Source organism: Eumetopias jubatus, unplaced genomic scaffold (genome assembly GCF_037043125.1).
Source record: "Eumetopias jubatus isolate StellerSeaLion01/CBP00866 unplaced genomic scaffold, mEumJub1_p1.0 scaffold_10, whole genome shotgun sequence".
Classification (NCBI taxonomy): Eukaryota; Metazoa; Chordata; class Mammalia; order Carnivora; family Otariidae; genus Eumetopias; species Eumetopias jubatus.
In genome coordinates, this window is record NW_028274816.1 from 78156991 (window position 1) to 78178250 (window position 21260).

At 57.2% G+C, this 21260-nt stretch overlaps 4 protein-coding genes across 4 annotated transcripts; 3 read left to right on the top strand and 1 right to left on the bottom strand.

Annotated features, from left to right (window-relative positions):
- Positions 1–26: 26 nt before the first annotated feature.
- Positions 27–5988, bottom strand: ELP5 (elongator acetyltransferase complex subunit 5). Its single transcript, XM_028125124.2, has 8 exons — positions 5813–5988; positions 5583–5643; positions 5403–5483; positions 3249–3469; positions 1967–2148; positions 1173–1268; positions 977–1077; positions 27–367 (listed from the first exon to the last, which is right to left on the bottom strand). Exons 1-8 carry the CDS (start codon positions 5853–5855, stop codon positions 253–255), a joined length of 900 nt encoding a protein of 299 aa, XP_027980925.1. The 5' UTR covers positions 5856–5988; the 3' UTR covers positions 27–252.
- Positions 5989–6734: 746 nt separating this feature from the next.
- CTDNEP1 (CTD nuclear envelope phosphatase 1) lies at positions 6735–12732 on the top strand. The gene is made up of 8 exons (XM_028124995.2): positions 6735–7171; positions 9853–9919; positions 10008–10126; positions 10328–10399; positions 10802–10918; positions 11146–11257; positions 11684–11768; positions 12072–12732. Exons 1-8 carry the CDS (start codon positions 7070–7072, stop codon positions 12130–12132), a joined length of 735 nt encoding a protein of 244 aa, XP_027980796.1. The 5' UTR covers positions 6735–7069; the 3' UTR covers positions 12133–12732.
- Positions 12733–13825: 1093 nt separating this feature from the next.
- On the top strand, positions 13826–15869 carry GABARAP (GABA type A receptor-associated protein). Its single transcript, XM_028124996.2, has 4 exons — positions 13826–14044; positions 14609–14687; positions 14819–14937; positions 15397–15869. The coding sequence occupies exons 1-4, from the start codon at positions 13955–13957 to the stop codon at positions 15460–15462; spliced, it is 354 nt and encodes a 117-aa protein (XP_027980797.1). The 5' UTR covers positions 13826–13954; the 3' UTR covers positions 15463–15869.
- A 906-nt stretch (positions 15870–16775) lies between these two features.
- On the top strand, positions 16776–21103 carry PHF23 (PHD finger protein 23). Its single transcript, XM_028124997.1, has 5 exons — positions 16776–16997; positions 18567–18598; positions 18757–18849; positions 19353–20190; positions 20292–21103. The coding sequence occupies exons 1-5, from the start codon at positions 16964–16966 to the stop codon at positions 20504–20506; spliced, it is 1212 nt and encodes a 403-aa protein (XP_027980798.1). The 5' UTR covers positions 16776–16963; the 3' UTR covers positions 20507–21103.
- The last annotated feature ends 157 nt before the right edge of the window (positions 21104–21260 follow it).

The window sequence follows — 21260 nt, forward strand, 5'->3', positions numbered from 1 at the left end:
TCCCAACTCTTGCTTAGCTACCAAAGTGCCTTTCCGTAGAAAAATAAAGACTTTATTAGGCACCTTCCCCTAATGCCCCTTTCCCACATTCTGTCCAGATGGGAAGCTACTCTGACTCACAGGTCATGGGGCAGGGCCTCGCAAGACCCCAGAACAAAGGGGGGGGGGCAGGGACAGGGCAAGGCCAATACAAACAATGGGAGGATGGTTATGGGTCCAAGGTCTTTCTCCTCCCTTCCAATTCCAGGCCAGTCAAACATCCAAGTCATCATCTGGGTCTTCTTGGTCCAGGTCATCATATGCATCTGGCTCATAGAAGATGTGGCTGGTGGCCTGGCCAGGCCGAGGCCGCAGGAGAGCCTGCTGTCTGAGAAGGGAGAAGGGGAGAGTTGGTGCTGGGGGCGGGGGGCCGGTAAGGAGTCATGTCTGCTGCATACTCTCTTCTTGGTCCGATTCTCTCTCTCTGACCTCCCTGTTTAGTTGGTATGGAAGCACCACTTGGTACTGGGATAGAAACGCTCAGACTGCTCTCCTAATGACACCTCACGTTCTTAGCAGCTTGAGGGCAAGGATCCTGCCACAGTCTTGCTTCACCCACCCACACACGGGGCAGAGAACAACAGGCATATACTGAAGCCGTTATTAACCTGTCCGCCACACCCATCTAGCTTCCTGTCCTCCGAGCACTGTTGCCTAGAGATCGGTAGGGCCACTTCCCCAGGGTATGGGCTGGCTCAGCCCAGACTCAGATTGCTCTGTGACCCAAGGCTCTACTGGAGAGAAAAGAGACATAAAGGCCCTTTTGCCTTGTTGGGAGAATGAGTGGATAGAGAACCACTCCCCAGACTTGTCTCTGGAGGTGGACTTCAGCCCCTATAAAGTCTGGGAGGTTAACCAATAACCTGCTATCACTCCCATCCCAGGCCCAGATGCTGGGCTCTACTCAAGAACCCAGGCACCTCACCCCTAACCTTACTTTTCAGAGCTGAACTGGAAGGGCAGTGTCAGGCTGTCTTTGGCTTCTTTCTCTTTCTTGGACAGGTGAAGGTTAAAGGTCACATGAGCTGTGGGGTCCACCTGAAGGTACAAAGGATGCTGCCCCTTTGCCTCATGGCTGGAATCCCCGACCCCACCCTCCATTCCCTTGTTCTGGCCCCGGCACCCTTAGATACCGGGGGTGTGTGAGGATCTGGGTGGGGCTGGGACTCTAGCGGGGGTCCCCCCTGGAGATCCAGGCTGAAGTCAGGCAGGATGGAGAACCACTGAGTCTGCGGAGAAGAAAGTATGAACAGAAAGGTGTTTTCCGGGCGCCTGGGTGGCTCAGTTGGTTGAGCAACTGCCTTCGGCTCAGGTCATGATCCTGGAGTCCCAGGATCGAGTCCCACATCGGGCTCCCTGCTGAGCGGGGAGTCTGCTTCTCCCTCTGACCCTCTTCCCTCTCGTGCTCTCTGTCTCTCACTCTCTCTAATAAATAAATAAAATCTTAAAAAAAAATTTTTTTGAAAGGTGTTTTCCATCTTACGGAGCAAACCAGGGAGAACTCGGACCGAACTGCCCCGGCCCCCGGGGCAACTACGGAATGGGCTGCCTGCAGCTCCTGCTCGTCCCTCCTCAGCTCTTCCTCAAACCTCTCCATCAGGACCCGTTCCTTCTCCCCCAGGAACCGCTCCCAGGCTTCTGTCCTTTGCCATTTCTTGGAAGATGACACCTCCTCCCACTTAAGCTCACGGGATCCGAGTCAGGCAATCTTGAGTTCAAATCCTGGCTCTGCCACTCACTCTCTGGAACCCTGGGTAACCTTCCCCAAGCCGCTCAATGGGGGTAATGAAACCCTCCACCTCATAGGTAGCCGTGAGATTCAGCGAGGGAAACGACGACACGCGGGGAAGTGTTCCCTTACGTCAGCTCTCTGACTCTCCCCCTTACCTGCCCCCACCCTCCCGTGCTTCCCTGGGGTTCTCCTGACCTGACGGGCTGGGCGCTGTCGGGGCCTCCGTGAGAGGATGTGGGCCGAAGCCTGGCCCATTGCCCCGCTCAGGGTCACTTCGGTCTGGGCCAGGCTGCTCAGGGCTCCCAGGGCGCCTGGGCCATGGAGCTCTTCATGGAGCAGGCCTAGCACTCGCACGGGCTCTGCCGGGCAGCTGCCACCTGGAGGGACAAGGAGGGTGGGGCACATTCAGGAGGGAGGCCTGGGCTCGAAGAGCAAAGGAGGTGCACACGAGGTGAGGCCACATTCCATCACGGCTCTGCTGGTCCTGACCTCCCTCGGCTGGTCTGACGGCTCCGGAGCCTGCTTCGGCCCTCACTTCGTTACGGCCCAATCTGCACATGACCCACTCGGACTTCAGTCCTCAGGAGCTCCTTCCTCACCGCCCAAGGGATGGAATCAAACCCTTCCTCATCTGCTCCTGCCTAGTTTCCAGCTTCGTCTCTTACACGCTGAACTCCTTGCAGGTTTGGGAACTATACACTGTGATCCCACTCAATGCCTTTGGTTCCCTCAACTAAATCTCCCCCTTCCTGGGGGTATTGACAAAGTGTTAGGCACTGCACCAAATACTTTCACGTTTCAGTTCTTACGAAGGCCAGCATTCTTAGGCTGAACCACATGAAATTGCTGTTACTCGACACGTATGTGCATCTGACCTACCAAAACAGGATTCCAAATGGTTCATCCTACTACTATCCACTCATCCCTCCTCCTGCTTTTATAGAGTAAACTGAAATACTGAGAGATCAAACACCTTAACACAAAGCTGGGTGTCTGATTCCAGAGTCCACTGTAGAACCCACAGCATACTTCAGGGCTAGTCCCAGGGCCCGTGGTCTGCCCAAATGTGCCTAGCAAACTCCGCTTAAGGCACTCTGTGTCTGTTCCTTTATTATCACGGCTGTTATCAGACTATCTTGTAATTGCTTATTTATCTGTCTGTGTCCTTGATGGGACTTTGAACAAAAATCTGACTAGAGTTAGTCTTACCTTCCCATCATCTAGAATTGTGCCTGACACATTGTGGAATTCTCATCTGTTGAGTGCACGAATGAAACTAATGAATAAGAAAGAACTTGGAAAAGAAACAATAAAGTGACTGGTAGATGGCATCATGGAAAAGTAGAGAACGAGAATAAATGTTAAAGAGATGGAGTAAGGCCCAATTGGAGATCTCTAATATGGTCTTTCCTAGGCTGGAAAGGGGCTTGCTCCTTGGCAGGGGAAGGTGTATGAGAAGAATAAAGGGAAGTGTCACCAGGGCGGGAGTGCTGATGGCTCAAGGCACAGAGTGCCTGGCAGACCGCAGTACAGGGAAGGTGCAGCAGCAGCCAGCTCAGTGAATCGAGAGCGATGGTGAAAGGACCAGGGTCCGTCCTCCTGCACATGGCTTGCAAGGCTCCCAGGGGTCCCCCTGGAAGGGCTTCCCCCGTCCGTGACCAGCTGAGAGGATCTCTGAAAAGGTCATGGTAAATCAGCCTGCAAAGAGAAAACGGGAGACAACTTAACAGTGCCCCCTCTCCTCAATCTTGAACTTCACCCTGTGATCTTTGGGGCTCTATTCTTCTGACTTAATATTCTAAACATTAGTGAAAGATAATACTGAGAGATGGAATATACTGATTGAAAGCACAGACTTTGGTGTCAGAAAGCCCTGAGCTCCAAGCTTGGCTTTACTACTTACCCAAGGTCACCTGACTGATAAATTACTTAATCTAAGACAGTTTCTTCAATCGTAGGAGAGGAATACAAACTGCTTGATCTTTAAAACAGTGCTTGACACATAGTAAATGCTCAATAAACGTTAGCATCGTCATCAACAAATATTTCCCGAGTGGGGCCTCATACGTGTCATTCCCTGGAAGGATGGAGAAGAAGACATGACACGTGGTTCCTGCTGGTAGAACAGCTTAGAGAAGATCAGGAATTAAGTCGCATGGCACTAACTGCTGTTAAAACGGTACAGGCGAGGGGTCTGGCACGGGTTACAAGTCCTGGGGTAGGATTCAGTTGTTCCACATAACCCCCTTCCTATCTTCTGCTTCTCTTATAAATGCCACCTTAACATAACCTATCGCAAGCTCCGACACAAAGTCAGGGCTGAGCAGACAGATGTGATCTACTGAACTGTCCTGACCAGAGAGTAGTCTTTTTTAACCAGGCACACAGGTGGGTTCAGGAGCCTCCTGACCTCCTCCCCACATCAGTCTATAACTTCTGGAAATTCTACCTGCTAGAGTCGTTTTACGTCTGTCCTAAACTCTCTATCGTTACTGCTACTGTTTTAAGTAGCAGACCTCTGTCATCTCTTAGTATCATTCCCTGGGATTCATTAGGGTAGAGACCACTTCTGTCCCATTCCCTGTGCCTACCACAGTACCTGTCTCATAACTGGTGCCCAGTGCATATACACCTGAGCGCACCTGGAAAACTGCAGTAGACTTCCCTCCTGGTTTGTCTCCAGGCTGTCCCCCTTCCAACCCCCTTCTCCACACTGGCCACAGCTATGCTGTTATCACTCTCCTCCTAAATCTTGAAATGACTCTCCCTACCTTTAGAATAACGTCTAAACTCCCTTTCCTGCTCTGTAAGACCTTTTACTATGAGGTACCTTTTTATCTGTCTGGATGCAGAAGGCCTGTCCCCCTCCCACAAACAGTGTGCTTTCACATATGTGCCGAATTTGGCATAGGCTGTTCCCCCTGCCTCTAGAAGAAATCACTCAGTAACCTGCAGCTAGGGCTGATGCAACTTTGGAATCCACGTCTGGATGAAGCATCATGAGATTCTGAATAACTCAAAAAGGCAGAAAATGTTTATTTTTTTAAGATTTTTTTTAAAGATCTTATTTCTTTGAGAGAGAGAGAATGAGAGACAAAGAGCACGAGAGGGCAGAGGGTCAGAGGGAGAAGCAGACTCCCCGCCGAGCAGGGAGCCCGATGCGGGACTCGATCCCGGGACTCCAGGATCATGACCTGAGCCGAAGGCAGTCGCTTAACCAACTGAGCCACCCAGGCGCCCCTATTTTCTTAAGATTTTATTTGTAAATACTCTCTGCACCCACAGCGATCGAACTCACAACCCTGAGATTGAGAGTAGCAGGCTCTGCCCACTGAGCCAGCCAGGCGCCCCAGAATGTATTTATTCTCATCCTCCAGTACAGCCTCTGAGGCAAAACTACACCATCGGCCTTTTATCATGCTCTCTCTCTCAACTTCTACGCTACGGTCTCTGCTTTGGATTCTCCAGATACTCACCACTGCTCATCTCTTACGAATTTTCGCCTCCTGAAAGACCCACATCCATTCACTGAATATCTGAGTAGCTGCTAACGACCACCAGGTTCTGCGCTTGCTGCTGCAGACCACTTTCCTTAGAGACCCCACATCCAATGCACTCTCTCCCAACCTACCGGCTGTTGATACTGGAGTCAAAACCTTCACGGAACTCGTCCTCGCTCACTTCGCAGCCCAGGATGTGGACCTGCTCCCCACTAAGGCAGAGACGGAGCGCGTCACTGAGTCGGGCCCGGGCTTCCCCCCCGCGCCACCTCCGCCCCGGGGACCTCGGGGAGAAGCTGGGGGATACTCACCACAGTGCAGATTTCTTGACAAGCGCCTTCAAGAGACTGCGCCCCTCCCACTCCACGGAGTCTGGGGAGAGGGAGGGACGGATAAACAGCGTGAGAACGCGGAGGCGTCCGTCCTCACGAACCCCTGGAGGCCACCCCTAGCCTGGGACACACGGCTCTTCCTCTGCGCTTCCGCCCCGGGAGCCCGGGACGGAACCCCGGGACGGAACCCCCGTGCCTCTGGCCCTCACCCCGCAGCAGCACCAGGCCGCCCAGAGCCAACACCGACTCCATCTCTAAACCGCGTCCGGTCCCTCATCCGGCGCCCTCTGATGGCGTCACGGCCCGACGCCCCGCCCCCTCCAGGTGAAAGGGGGCGGGGCGCCCACGAATCCTCCCACCACTGAGACCGGGTCTAGTCTGGAATGAGAGGTGATTATGTTCAATATCCCAGGGAGGGGCTCACGCGCAGGGGCCCTTCCCGAGCCCTGGAGCACAGAAGCCGGACGTTTTTCCCACGACTAGGGCCGGAAGAGCCGTTGGGGCAGTTGCCCGTGGGAGGGGGAGGAGGCCGCCCGAGCCCGTCCGACGGCCCGAACTTCGGCGGCAAGTGACATCACTCCGCCCCCGCCGCTGAAGGCGGGACCTGCCTCGCTCGCAGGCCCCGCCCCGCCGCCACCTTCCGCGCTGGTGCGATACTGCGGCCTTGTTGGGCGCTCACTCGGCTTTCCTTACCCGCCCCCATAGACCGAGGAGGGGGAACTTTGGTCCCGGTGAAGCGAATACACGTCACCACCGGAAACAGTGTCAGAGGGGAAGAGGAGGGGGGGAAGAGAGGAGGGAGCTCTTAGGGCGGTAAAATGGCGCCTGTCAGAGTGGGAAATCCCGCTGCAGAGGCTGCAGCCCCGCTCCCCAGCGGCTAAGGCGCCCCCGGCTTCGGGGAGGGGGAGGCCGCTCCGGTCCAGCCGTCCGCGCCCTTCGGCTCCCCCTCCCCCTCCTTCCCCGCTCCCTCGCCCCGCCGGCCGGCTCGCCGCCGCTGCGGCCCCCGCCCGCCCTTTCCCTCGGGCAGCCCCCTAGCGCGCCTGCGCAGCGGGCCCCCCTCCGCTTTCCCCTTCCCCTCCCCCTCCCTTTTCCCTCCCTCCCTTCTCCCTGGCCCCCTCCCCCACTGCCCCCTCCCCCAATTCTCCATCCCCTTCCCTCCTGGTCTCGGAGGACCCCGTCCTAGCCCGACCCGTCTCGGCCCGCAACCTCCGCGAAGCCGTCGGTGCCACTCCCCGCCCATGTGGGCCCCCGCGGGCTGCCCACGCCTGTCCCCCAGCTCCCGGTTCCGTTGGGCTTTCCCCTCGCCGGGGGTGGCTTTCTGAGCCGCCCGCTCCGCGCCCCTCTCTGCAGCCTTTCCTGCCACTCGGGGCCCCCGTTCCCCCTCCCGGCGGCGGGGGGCTGCCCCCGGGGGGCTGGCGGAGCTGGGCCGCGGGGGCCCCGGGGCCGGCGGTGCCGGGGTCATCGGGATGATGCGGACGCAGTGTCTGCTGGGGCTGCGCACGTTCGTGGCCTTCGCCGCCAAGCTCTGGAGCTTCTTCATTTACCTTTTGCGGAGGCAGATCCGCACGGTGAGCGGGGTTGGGCGCTGGTGGTGGGAACCCATGTCAGCGGTGCTCACGGGGTTTTGGAAAGTGTCGGGCCTCTGTTTGGGCTTGGGAACAGAGTCCTGGCGGCGGCTTTTCCCGTTAGAGAATTGGGGCACCCTTAGCTGGGCATGGGGTGGAATGGGGAGGGGGGAGACCCTTGTAGTAGAACCGAGATGGGGGGGCTAGCCGGGGACAGGATTTGGCAACTCTTGGGGGCTGGGGTGGTGGGTGGGGCGCCGTTTAAGAAAGCGGGAGTTGTTGTTAAAGAAACCTAGAGGAGGGAGCACCTGTTTGATGGCACCAGCCCTGCCGACGTGAGCTTGTGGAAGACCCTCCGTGTGTATTAGGTCTTGTAACAAGAAAGAGCCGGGCTTCTGCGTCAAGGGTAGGGGTGGGTGGGAGAGCATATGTGACAAACAAGCATGGGAACTTGGGAAAAGCCTTGGGTGTGAAGAAGAAACCCCTGCGGTTTGCATTAAGGGGACTCCTCCAAAAACGCCCTGGAAACTTACTTCAGAGTGTGGGTGTCTAGATTTATTGAGACCCTGGGACTAGGAAAGATGCTTTCATGTTAGGTTTGAGGGAAGGAAGCACATTAAAATTTGGGTGTCTCTGTGGGAAGATGGGCGCTTGTCGTTGTGGGCTTGAACTAGAGAGCACACTTGCCTCTCCAGGAGGCCCCAGCACAGATGAGGGACACTGGGCAGTGAGGTGCCCAAGTATCTCCGCGTTCCCTCCCCAGAGCTTTTCTCCAAGGTCAAAGCTCCGTAGGCTAACCATCATTTAATTTAATGAATGTGCTCTTGTGTTCTCCTTACCACTGGGGAGAGTCCTCTGAAAGAAGTCTTGGGGAGAATTCAGTGCGCTGAGGTGCAGAAGTTCTCTGGTCTGTCCTCTTTGGCGTTCCTCAATAAAACTTGGAAGAATAAAAGCAGCTAGGGCCTGCTTCGGCCAGAAGATTTCCAGAGGGCCCTGGGGGGTGGTGGGGGTGGTGGTGGTGGTGGTGGTGGTGGTGGTGGTGGTGGTGTTGACATACTGACTTGGGGGAGTGAGCCTGGTGGCCTCGAATTCGGTGTCTCCTCTACCACTTCCTGATTTAGGGTGAGAATTGTTTCTGGGTGGTCATAGTTGTAGGCAGGGCTATTTCCCTCAAACACCTTGGCAGCCAAGAAGAATCTGGGGTCAGAGATGCTGAGATGTGTGTGGGGCTAGCTCCTGGGGTTTTCTTTACATGTTAACTCCTGTCCTCTCTGCCTGGCCTTGCTCTGAGCACACCCCACCCTGGCACCCCCACCCCCGCCAAATTTCTGTTCTGGGTGCAGGAAGTAGTGCTCCAGACCATCCAGATGCTAGTTACTTGCAAAATTGCTCTCCTCTGGGCAGCACTGACCCCACAGCCTTTTGTCTTCCCTTCCTTCCCTTCCAATCTGGTTTCTCCCCCAACCCCCCACCCCCACCCCCTTTCTGGCAGATGCTGGGAGCATTCCCTACATGCCCAGCATGTGCAACCCGAGATAGCAGGGCAGGACACCCAAGCTGTCATGGCCCTCATCCCTGCCCTCATCCCTGCCCAGGGAGAAAAGAAGGGCAGATGCCTTGGCATTAGGGGGAGAGGGGCCCTGTGGTTTGCAAGGGGGGAGCCTGGTTCCGGTGAGGCTGGGGCCTAGGGATGGACTGAAGAGCATCTGTCTGTGCTGAGGAGAGAAGAGCAGAGGAAGGGATTGCCAGGCTTGCATGGGAGAGATCTGGGCGCTAGAAATGGGAGCCTCCAGAGGAGACCTGGAGAAGCTGGAAGGTTGAGGTGGTGACGTCCTTGTCCCTTCCTCACCTCCCTCATGGCCCTTGCTTCACCCTGGCCTTCCCAACACCCTGTCAGTCATCCTGGCGGGTGGGGCTCTCCAGTGCTGTGTCCCCTGCCCTGGGTACCGGAATAAGGAGGCAGGTCAGAGGGCTGAGGTTCTCTGCCACTTGTGACTTGGCTGGTAGAGACAGAAGCGGACAGGTGGCTGGTTAAAATAGGCCTGGTGGCCGCCAGCCAGAGGAACTTAGCTGACCTGACAACCCCTGGATTCCCTCATCCTCCCTTCCCCTTAGGTACCCAAGGACCTCCTCTCCTGACTCCTCTCAGCCCACGAAGGAATCTGAGGCTCTCAGTTCCCAAAGGGAGGTGATGGGGAGTTGTCACAAAGGGTCCTCGGGATGGACGTGCAGAAGGCCGTGCATTTCTTTGTTGTGGCACAGCGAGACAGTATCACGGTCAAGAGGGCAGGTGCTTGGGTCGGACGGCATGGGTACCACTCTCGCGCCACCACCGCATCGGCCCTGATACTAACTGACCGGCCTGTGACAGAGTTCTCGGAGCGCAGCTGTGATTTAGACGACATGCATGCTCTCGCCGAGTTTTCATTCCAAATGGGGGGGGACAGACAACCAAACAAGAAAACTCCCAGCTGTGTGGTCTCACGTGGTCCTGGCTCAGTCGTGGGCTCTTCGTTGTTTAGAGACGATGATACCGTCGTCAGTATCATTCTTATATTATTCTTACTAGGGTTTTGAGGGTTCAGTGAAATAATCTGCATTTACTTCCACGATGCTCGGCATACAGTGTTTCTTGTCAAGACCTCCTTGTCAAAGGTTCTGACCCCCTCTCTTGCTATTTTTAGATAATTCAGTACCAGACTGTTCGATATGATATCCTTCCTTTATCTCCTGTGTCCCGCAATCGGCTAGGTGAGTGTGCTGGCTGGGAAGACTCCTTTAAAGTGAGGTAGGGTTTAAGATGTGGGCTGGAGGTTGATTGGTATTGGTTGTGGTGCAGGTCAGGTGAAGAGGAAGATCCTGGTGCTGGATCTGGATGAGACACTTATCCACTCCCATCACGATGGGGTCCTGAGGCCCACCGTCCGGCCTGGAACGCCTCCAGACTTCATCCTCAAGGTGTGTGGGGGATGGTCATGTCTTACTCGGCTCCCACGCGGACTTCCTTTCCCAGTCCCAGAGCGCCTCGTCCCTGTCCCCCATCCTCCGGCACCTGTGGCCGCCTCAGGAGGGGAGCGGGCAGTGGGCGGGTGGGGGTGTCCTTTCGGCCTGTGCTCTGGTGCTCAGGACAGCCCCCAACCCTTCCCTGTTGATCTACAGGTGGTAATAGACAAACATCCCGTCCGGTTTTTTGTACATAAGAGGCCCCATGTGGATTTCTTCTTAGAAGTGGTGAGTTCGCAGAAATTAAGGGGAGCTCTGTGAGGAAGGAGTGGTTTCAGGGCTCTGGGAATTTAGACGACTCGGAGGAAGTAGGGGCCGAGGAGAAATGGGTATGGGCGGTTTTGGAGAGGGGAGGTTGTGGGACAGCCAGAGCATGGATGGCTTTCGGTAGTTTGGGTTCACGTGCTGATGTAATTCCGTTCTTCCCCGGGCTGCCTGCTCGTTTGTTCTTGCAGCTCTGAATCTTAAGGGTGTGTGGTGCCTAAGACTCTTGAGTTTGGGGGCCTTCAGAGACGCTTGGTGTTGTTGAGAGGCTGGAAGGACTGGGCTGGAGTCCTAGCGAAAGAGAACCGTGTGTCTAGAGGAATGGTCACCTCTTCTAACCCCTCCCTCTCCCCCACTCAATTTCAGGTGAGTCAGTGGTACGACCTGGTGGTGTTCACGGCAAGCATGGAGATTTACGGCTCTGCTGTGGCAGATAAACTGGATAATAGCAGGAGTATTCTCAAGAGGAGATACTACAGACAGGTAAGGGGGGCTTCCCTACAGAATGAAAAGGAAGCTTGGGAGGCAGGCCACCAGGGAGGGATCTGAGTTGGAGGCAGCTGCCCTGGAATGGGACCCTCTGGGGGGCGAGGGGAGGCGTATCACATAACCCCCATGGTGGGAGTTGGCTGCCCATGGGCATCGTTGGGGCCGTGCTGTGGTCACAGGGACGAGTCTCCTCTTGATGCCCAGCTCGCCCTACCTTCCAGCACTGCACTTTGGAACTGGGCAGCTACATCAAGGATCTCTCTGTGGTCCACAGCGACCTCTCCAGCATCGTGATCCTGGATAACTCCCCAGGGGCTTACAGGAGCCACCCAGGTATGGGAGAAGGTGGCGGGTCTGGCAGGACCAGGAAGTTCTGAGGAGGGATTCTGAAAGCCTGGAGCTGGGATGCCTGGTTTACTGTGGGTCAGGATGCAAGGTGTTTCTCTTTCACATGAGACATTCTCCTCCCTCCCACGTCCATTTCATAGATCACAGTCCTCCGACTAAATTTGCTTCAGGTGAGGCACAGTGGTAATGAATTTGCCTAGGAGCTTCACGCTAACATGAAATACGGTGACTAAAAGTTGATTTTATTTTGGAGGATGAATCCGGAAGGTTTTACTTAGGTTGCTGGGTTTGGGTGGGTCAGGGAGAGGAACATATTTTAAAGTAATGATCCCCATCCCCAAATAAAAGAAAAATCAGCCTGTCTGTTGAACTCTCTTTTTTCTCACGCGCATTTATTTTTACCCGCCCTAGACAACGCCATCCCCATCAAATCGTGGTTCAGTGACCCCAGCGACACCGCCCTTCTCAACCTGCTTCCGATGCTGGATGCGCTCAGGTAAGGGAAGTTAGATGCTTAGATTTCTGAGGAAAGGAGGCGGGGGATCCCAAGAGGGAATAAAAGTGTGTCCTGTTTGACTTATTTATGTCTTTTCCCTGAAGAACTTAGCATTTGAACCCAGGCCTTCTTACAGTAGAGCTCATCACTTTTAGCCAGTGGGTTTTTGGGCAAACTGGACGTCCGTTTCACGTGAAAGTGGTGATCATTTCCACCCCGCATCTCCAGGGAGGCCACCTAACACTAGTGTTGTGAGGACAGCAACTGTAAGGACTCTGCCAGTGCAAGTTTTTTTCATCCCAGGTTCACCGCTGACGTTCGTTCTGTGCTGAGCCGAAACCTTCACCAACACAGGCTCTGGTGACAGCTGCTCTCCCCCCACCTGAGTCGGGGTGGGGGGGACGGGGGCGAACCCTCGGGGCGCCGTCTGCTGCCCTGTCCAGTGGTGAGGACTGTGTGGGCAGGTCTGCCCCTCCCGTCCCTCTCTGCCCTGGGAGCTCTGCACTCCCTCTGGAGTCTGGATGGACACGTGGGCCGGACTCTGAAGCAGCCTCACTCTAGCGTCGAGTTCATGCTCCCTGGAAACCCCAGACTGGGGCAGAAGCGGCGGCCTAGGGGAGCCGAAACTGTCCGGTGGAGAGACAGGACTGGCCAGAATGACACACAGACGCTCGGTAATCCGGGAGGCTCAAAGGAAAGCCAAGCCAGCTTTGTTGTGATTTGATTTTTTAAAAACTCTTGTACAAAACTGATCTAATTCTTCACTCCAAGGGCTGGGCTGTGGGTGGGAAACTGGGATTTTTGGGCCACTGGATTTTCCCCAAACTTGTCCCTTCCCCCCCCCCCACTTATCCCTCTATTTTCCCTTCTTCCTAGATTCCCTTAGACCTGTAACCAGCTTTCTCTCTCTCTCTTTTTTTCTTTTCTCTCTTTTAAACCATGCATTATAACTTTGGAAACCAAAGCTGCCCTAGGTCCTTCTCTCTGGGTTGGGAAATGAGGGGGGGGGCCTTTGTTCACATCCACCCTGTCCCCTGAGCAGAGGGGAGAGACGGCGGCGTGGGGGGCAGGAAGGTTGAGGGCTGGGCAGAGATGCTGCTGGCTTTGGGGGAAGGAGCAGGGAACCTCGACCTCAGGTGCTTTGGCGGGAAGGGTCCCCGCCACGGGATGGGCGCCCTGCTGGGGAGTGGAAGGACACCTGTGTGTCCCGAGGGAACCCGAGCGGCAGGGCAGTAGCACACAGCGGTGCGAAGGGAGGGGAAAGCTGGGCCACAGACCAGAGGGGCGGGACTTCGCCGGGGCACCGACGTGGACGGGGCAGCCGGCCGCGGCCGCCTCCCCGCCCGCCTCCCCGCCCGGCTCCGCCCCCTCCCCGCCCCCGGCGCCCCCCTCCCTCCCCGCGGCCGGCTCTACTTCCCGCGGCCGCCACGTGACGCTCCGCCCTTCGGATCACATGATTTGTCGCAGGAACGGCGCTGAAAGTGTTCCTCCGCGCTGACGTAGTCCCTACCTTTCGGACCTCCTCTCCGGTCCCCATTGGTCCACTCCTGCTCGGAGCCTAAGCGTTGTCTGCGTTTCTCCGAATATGTGTTTTCTTTCTGCCCTCCTTCCTTTCCGGAGACCCGGCTCCTCTGTTTGGGTACTACTTTGTTTTGGTGTCAGCTGCCGCCTTCGGCGTACCAGCGCGTTTCGTGAATAGCTCTCCTTATAATTATCTCTGCCTCCCCCCCCCGCCCCCTTCACCTCGTTTCCGAAAAGAACTTTCGGAAAACCAAGCCTCAAATTATAATTAGCAGCCTCTAGCCCTTTTGGTCTCCAGCTTGGTGGGGGAAGGTCGGAACGTGGGTTTTCAGTTATTTTCGACCATAGCACAAGCCAACCACCTTTGCTACGTCGCCTGCGTAGCCCACAAATTGATTCCAAAGCGATTACGTAGACGGCGTGAGGGGGGCGGTCAGTAGGTGGTGCTACGCTGGCTGCGTCCGGGCTGCTGCGCTAGTGGCGTAACGTAGCAGGCGGGGCGATCCCGGACGGTCGGGGGCGGGGTTGGTGAATAGGGAAGTGGCGCAAGTCCCGGGATCGCTCCGCTGAGTCCGCCCGCGCGTCGCCGCCGTCGCCGCCGCCCCCCGTCCCGGCCCCCCCCGGGTTCCCTTAGCCCAGCCCGGTCCCACCCGGTTCCCGGGAGGATGAAGTTCGTGTATAAAGAGGAGCATCCGTTCGAGAAGCGCCGCTCTGAGGGCGAGAAGATCCGAAAGAAATACCCGGACCGGGTTCCGGTGAGGACAGTAGCCAGGGCCGAGGGCGCGGGGCGCTGGCTCTGACGCCATAGCCCGGGGTTGGGGTCCGGCCGGGCAGCGTGGGCATCGGGCTGCCGGCCGTGGCGGGGTTGGGAACGGGCCCGAAGCTGCTGTGGCTGGGACCCGAGGTTGAACGGAGCGGGGCAGCGGGAGAGCTGGGGGTGGGGGGACGTGGATGGCAGACGGAGACGTGGGGAGTGGTGCGGGAGGCTGCAGGGAGTTTGACAGTCTGAGCTTCACATGGCCATCTCCCCAGCTAGCTGGGTTTTTGAGGTGGACGCTCTAGTCGGCCCAGACGAGTCATCCCTGCCTGATTAAGAGACTTGTTTATTATGACGCCCTACTTAGGGATCCTGGATGTTTAGGCGAGTCCGACGCAGTGGGGTCAGGATCTCTACTCGAGGCTGCACCGCGTGTTCCCAGACAAAGAAAAAGGAGTCGGATGGGCTTGGGTGCTAAGAATTTTGTTTCTTGAGTTCTCGACAGGTGTAATGGTGGGGCTGTCCACCCAGTGTTTCCTAATTTTCATCTTCTCGTTATCAGGTGATAGTAGAAAAGGCTCCCAAAGCTCGGATAGGAGACCTGGACAAAAAGAAATACCTGGTGCCTTCTGATCTCACAGGTGGGGACGTGTCCGGGTACCCAGGTTTGCTTCCTGCGGGTGGGAGTGCAGCCTCTCTGGGAAGAGGCTCCACACAGTGACTGTTGTTTTGAGGCCATTTGGGACTTTATCGTACCTTGTCTCTTTGGCAGTTGGTCAGTTCTACTTCTTGATCCGGAAGCGAATTCATCTCCGAGCTGAGGATGCCTTGTTTTTCTTTGTCAACAATGTCATTCCACCCACCAGTGCCACAATGGGTCAGCTCTACCAGGTATAGTGACTGGAGAGGGGCCGAGGCTTTGGAGAGGTGTCGGAAGAGCTTGAGAGGAAGAGAGTTTCAGGTCAGCAGTTCTCGGACTAGCTGGCTTGTTTAGCTCTCAATTTCATCTTTGGCTTCAAGATTTTGGGGTAGTTGGTTTGGACAGGGGCAGTAGGAGTAGAGAGGAGGGAGGGAACAGTGGAGCTCGGTTCTGACCCTCACTCTTCTCCAGTTTCCTCCCCCTCCCAGGGCAGCAGAGAACAGTTTGAGACCTTTTTGCCCAGGACTGTTGCTAGGGCTAATACTGTTTGGCTGCTAAGGCCTGGAGCAAGTTTGGGAGTGAGTCCAGGGCCTGAGTGTTTGGGGGCTCTTCAGAAAAAAGGGCTTTTGAAGAATGGGTCCGGGCAACGGGTGGTTCAAGTAACTACAGCCCAGATGTCTGAGTCCCATCATTTTCTGCCTCCGCCCCAGGAACACCATGAAGAGGACTTCTTTCTATACATCGCCTACAGTGATGAAAGTGTCTACGGTCTGTGAAGCTGCTCCCCCTGAGGTGGGGGGTCCCCCCCTTCCTTGACCTACTCCTTCTCCGGGCTCAACCACCACCTCCCTTCTTCAGGACCTGCACTTCCTAATGTTTGAGGCTCTCTTCCAGCCCCTCTTAGCAGGAGGGCTCATGGGGGAGGTGACCTCTTGGACCTCTCCTTTCGCCCCCTTCTCTTACCACCTTTCCCACTCTGCTTTAGACTTCTCGATTGTCAATCTGTCACATCCAGCGATTGTTTTGGTTTCTGTTCCCTTTCTAACTGCCCAAGGGGCTCAGAACCCCAACATTCCCTTCCTTTCACTACCTCCTTTTTTGGGGGTAGATGGAAGGGACTGAAATTGTGGGGGGGAGGTAGGAGGCACATCAATAAAGAGGAAACCACCAAGCTGAACTGGAATTTGCTTTGTGTTGCTTCCTGCCCTCTTTTTCTTTTTAGTTGTCCTCTGGTGGGGAAAGCGGAGGTTGGAGGGGTAGTAATGTATTTTGGTTCATTCTGCTGATGTTGGGTTTTTCCTTGCGCAAAAAAAAAAAAAAAAAAAAAAAAAGCTTTTGTTGCGATGGAATACTCCGAGTGTCGTTTCGTGAAACTTTAGTTTTATAGACGTGTGTATTGGGTCCCGATGTAAAAAATAGAGTGGTTTGTTTTGTTTTTTTTACCTTGGGTTTCTGGGGAGAAAGTTTGAAAGTACCTGCTTTAGAGAAGTGCATCCAAGTTTGTTACGGCCTTTGGATTAAGGAAGAGATTTTCATGCGTGGGAACTGGTCAGAGGACTCTGTCCTCGGTTGCATCTCACTTGGCCAGACTGTGGCGGTGGGTAGAATTCAAGGGAGGCAGAAGACGGGGAGGAGGGAGCCATTATCATCGGGAGAACTTCATCCCCCAGCAACGCCTTCTCCGTCTGGCCGGAAGTGGGGCGGTCCCCCGCGGGAGAAAGAAGCCGCAGAATGAGGCAGTATGGTGGCCGAGAGTTCTAATCCCTTCTTTTCCTTCTTTCTTAGTCCCGCCCAGCCTACATTTCCCAGGAGCCCGCGCGCGCTCTTCCGCTCTACCCTCCGCTCCCAATCTCCCCGCCACTCCCCGGGGGAGGGGAGCGGTTTAGTGCGCCTGCGCCCTTCCTCGGCTTGCTGGGAACTGAAGTTCCGGAGGCCTATGCAGTCCCCTTTCCGCTGCCCCCGGATGGACTACAAGCCCCTTGATGCATTGCGCGTCGGCGCCCGCGAAGGGAGGAGGGAGAGAGGAGGGAGGGAGGGAGGAGAGAGGAGGAGGAGGGAGCAGGCGGCCGGCGGCGCGGGGGGAGGGGGCCCGGTCCGGGAGTGCGGGAGGCAGGGGTAGAGGGAGGTGGCGGCAGCGGCTAGCGGACTCGAGTCATAACCGGGCCGAGGCAGACACCTCTGTGGAGCGAGGCAGTAGGAGCACCGAGCACCGGAGGCGGCACCGGGATCCCCGGCTCAGGGGAGGGGGGCGCCGGACCGGGAGGAGGGGAGGGGGCGATGCTGGAAGCCATGGCGGAGCCCAGTCCCGAAGGTGAGCTCTCGACCGGCACGGAGCGCTGAGCCGGTGGGGGGCGGGGGAGGAATCAATTGGCAAACTTGGAGGTCGAGCCCCGGAGCCCAGCGGGGGAGCGCGGGCAGGGGGTCGGGGGCCAGCCCCTGGCGGTGGGAGAGCGACGAGTTGAGAGATCTTGGTGAAAGAGGAGTGGGAGACTGGGCCGGGGGTAGTTGGAGATCAGACACCGTGAATGTGTGTGGGGGGGTGGGGAGTGGGAGCCGGAGCCCCGGAGCTCCGGGGGTTAGGGGCCGTAAGGGCCTCCAGCACGTTGGGGCCCTGAGGCTGGGAGGCTGGGGCAATCTGGGAGCCGGAGAGTTGTTGAGGAGGGAGGATGTAGAAGAGGACTGAGTGAGGAGCCCTGTAGTTCGCCGAGGTGGGGGAGTTTGTGGCGGTGGAGCTCCTGGTAGTTGCCGCCGGAGATAGCCCGGTGATTGTTGGAGGGGTGGGCAGATAGTTGTGGGGAGAAGAGGGGGTCTGGGTATTGTCTGCGATAGAGAGACCTGTACAGGGCGGGTAGTTGTGGGGAGAGAGAGCTGGGGAGCGAGGAGAGCCGGGTAGTTGTAGGGGCGGTGGGGCGGGGTGTGGGGGGGTTGAGACCGGCGAGTTGCGGGGGGGGGGTGTTGGTCGGCGAGGGCTAGAGCCTGGGAGTTGCGGAGGGTGAGGGGGGCAGCGGCGGCAGCAGCGGGGGTTGCCGGAGAGAGAGAGAGTAGCCGGTGGGCGGGGGGGGGGCTAGAGTTTAGGGGTCCGCAGCCTAGTCACTTGGTGGTGAGTACGGGGGCGGAGGGGGGGGCGGCGGCCGGAGGGCTCGGAACTGGGCCCGGGGGCCCGGCGGGGAGCCCGAGGAGCTCGAGACGGGGAGGGGCCAAAGCCCCGGATGGGGGCGGAGGGACGGCGAAATTGTGGGGAGCGCGGTATGGGGGGGGGCAGGTGGGGCCGCGTCCGGGTTAGAGCTCTCTGGTCTGTCCCAGCCGCGAAGTGGCGTTGGATGTGTGTGCCTGTGTGTGTTTAGGGTGGGGGTGAGGGGCGCGCCGGGCCTCGTGCTCGAGTAGAAGGGGCCGGAGGGCGGGGAGCGGTTCAGCGTGGTCATCCTGGACCCTGGGGGCCGGCGGGCTGCGTGTGCGGTCTCGGAGGGCCCCGGGCGGTAGATCGCGACCGGGTAGGAACTCGGGGCACTGGGCGCGTGTGAAGGACAGGGGCAGGCGGCCGCCCGAGCTCGGTCCGGGGAGCGGTATGGCGGGGTGGGGCGCCGAGAGATCGAGTAGACTGGAGTCTAGAGAAACCGTGAGTTGGGGGGGCGGGGCGCCAGGCCTCCGGTGGGGGGAGGGGGAGCGCTATAGCGAGGCCTGAGAGGGCGCCGCGCCCTGGCTCCGCCCCTCGTAGGGCGGAAGGGGGAGCAGGGGCGGGTCCAGCACAGCTGGGGACCTGCTGGCCTGGCTGGGGGACCTGAAGGAAGAGGGGGTTCGCTCGGGACCTCCGAGATTTAGCGATGGGGTTTCGCACCGATTCTTTGCTGGTGCCTTGACTCAGCTTTTATTGCTTTCACAGATCCACCTCCGACCCTGAAGCCAGAAACTCAGGTGAGCTTTTCCTTACCTTTGCAGCCTAGTATTATTGCCGGATGCCCTCCCCCCTCCCCTCGCCCCTCCTCAGGCCTTTTCTAGATCCCTCACTCGAGGGACTATACCTTCGGGAATGCCCCCTCTTCAATTTCTTGTGATAACATGTTTCCTTTCAGCCACCAGAGAAGCGTCGGAGAACAATTGAGGATTTCAACAAATTCTGCAGTTTCGTCTTGGCTTACGCTGGTTACATCCCCCCTAGCAAAGAGGTAGGGTCTGGAGGACGGCCAGCTTGAGGGTGGGGTCCTAGGCCGTAGAGGGGTGTGGAGCAAAGGGGACTGCAGTACTTTACAGGAGAAACCTATCAGATGTGATGGGGAAGAGCCGGGAAATTGGAAACTGGTGGGAACACTGGTCCCTTGGGGTGGCTTGAGCAGCAGTGAATGGCCTGGGGGTGTTCATGGAAGGTGCTTCTGAATGCACTGGAGGAAAACAGACATAAAGAAATAGGGTTCTGGTTTGGGGGAGACAGTGCTGTGAGGCAGGCCGGATTGGGGAGATGGCCAGAACCTGAGGGCAGAGGCAACAGGGAAGTTTGCAAGAGGATATGCTGAGGGGAATCGGGGAGGGGACAATTCTGAATGTAGTGATTTTTGGGTGGTCTGGGCAGGACATATCCGGGTAGATCTTGTCCCTGGTTTTCAAGCTGGGTTCGTAGAGGGGCTGGGATGCCACCGGGCCGCCTGCTGACCCTGGTCTGTCCCCTTTCAAGGAAAGTGACTGGCCAGCCTCTGGCTCCAGCTCTCCATTGCGTGGCGAGAGCGCGGCCGACAGTGACGGCTGGGACTCGGCCCCCTCAGACCTCCGAACCATCCAGACCTTTGTTAAGAAAGCAAAATCATCCAAGAGAAGGGCGGCTCAAGCAGGTCCCACTCAGCCAGGACCCCCGAGGTCCACTTTTTCTCGTCTGCAGGCCCCTGACAGTGCAACCCTGCTTGAGAAGATGAAGCTCAAGGACTCTCTCTTTGATCTAGATGGGCCCAAAATGGCATCTCCACTGTCCCCCACATCCCTGACCCATGCCTCCCGGCCCCCTGCTGCTCTCACCCCAGTACCCCTTTCCCAGGGGGACCTCTCCCAACCTCCTCGAAAGAAGGACCGAAAGAACCGAAAGTTGGGGCCAGGAGGGGGGGCTGGCTTTGGGGTGCTTCGGAGGCCTCGTCCAGCTCCTGGGGATGGGGAAAAGAGGTCTCGAATTAAAAAGAGCAAGAAACGGAAGTTGAAAAAGGCAGATCGGGGGGATAGACTCCCACCTCCTGGGCCTCCCCGGGCACCCCCCAGTGATACAGACTCTGAAGAGGAGGAGGAAGAGGAGGAAGAGGAGGAGGAGGAAGACATGGCAGCCGCGGTAGGGGGTGAAGCCCCAGCCCCTGTGCTGCCCACACCCCCTGAGGCTCCTAGGCCCCCTGCCGCAGTGCACCCTGAAGGAGCCCCTCCCACTGACAGCGAGAGCAAGGAAGTGGGCAGCACTGAAACGAGCCAAGATGGAGACGCCAGCTCGAGTGAAGGCGAGATGCGGGTCATGGATGAGGACATCATGGTAGAATCAGGTGAGAGGTCTGGGGCTGCCCAGGGTTAGCTGGAGGATGGGCTTGGGCTGTTGTGGACCCAAGCGCTCAGGCAGAACACCAACCAAACCTTCTTTCCCCAGGTGATGACTCATGGGACCTGATCACATGTTACTGCCGAAAGCCCTTTGCAGGGCGGCCCATGATTGAGTGCAGCCTGTGTGGGACCTGGATCCACCTCTCCTGTGCTAAGATCAAGAAGACCAATGTCCCTGATTTCTTTTACTGCCAGAAATGCAAGGAACTGCGGCCAGAGGCCCGGCGATTAGGGGGGCCTCCCAAATCTGGAGAGCCCTGACACCGCCGTCTTCAGGCTGGGACTTCCAAATGACAACGTGACTTGGGAACTGAGCCTCAGGGTCCTCAGCCTATCCCCTGGAGCTTGGATTATTGTCCCACTTCAAGGCAGGAATTCCCAAGGGAGGCTGGTTTGGGAATGAATGGCTCATGTTCCAACCTTAACCTTTCCTTCCCCCCTTGTGGACTTGAACATGGACCCATTACAGTTGGGGGTGGGAGGCTGTCTGGGTCCCTAGACACTTAATCTCTGTCCCTTAGACCTGCCGCCCCTCACTTTCTGGGCCAGGGTTGGAGCTGGGGTGGAATGGGACAGTTGTCTATAAAACTCTAGTGTAAATAGAGCACTCCCCTTCCTCATCTTTTCTTTTATCTCCCCATTTATCCTACACCGGTTGTATTTTTAATTTTGGACTTCCCCTTTCGGGCAGGGCAGCTCAGAGGTGGAGTACCAAACCAGGGTCTGGCCGAGGGAGGAAGGAAAACAGAAAGGTGACATGCGCTCACTCACCTCTTTTGTTTTTAATAATATTGGCCAGCTGTTTGTACAGACAGCCTGCGTGTTGTAAATAAAGCAGAGTGGGCTCTTTTGTGTTTATAGCCCTCACTCACTGTCCTGCTTAGGAGGGAGGCGGTGGACAGGCCGGCCAGAAGACTGAAGCCCACCTGCAGGGTCCGAGCGGAAAACCACCCGGCTCTGCACCTCCTCCCGCCCCGCCCCGCCCCCAGCCTCGCGGCCTCAGTTGGCTTGCCCC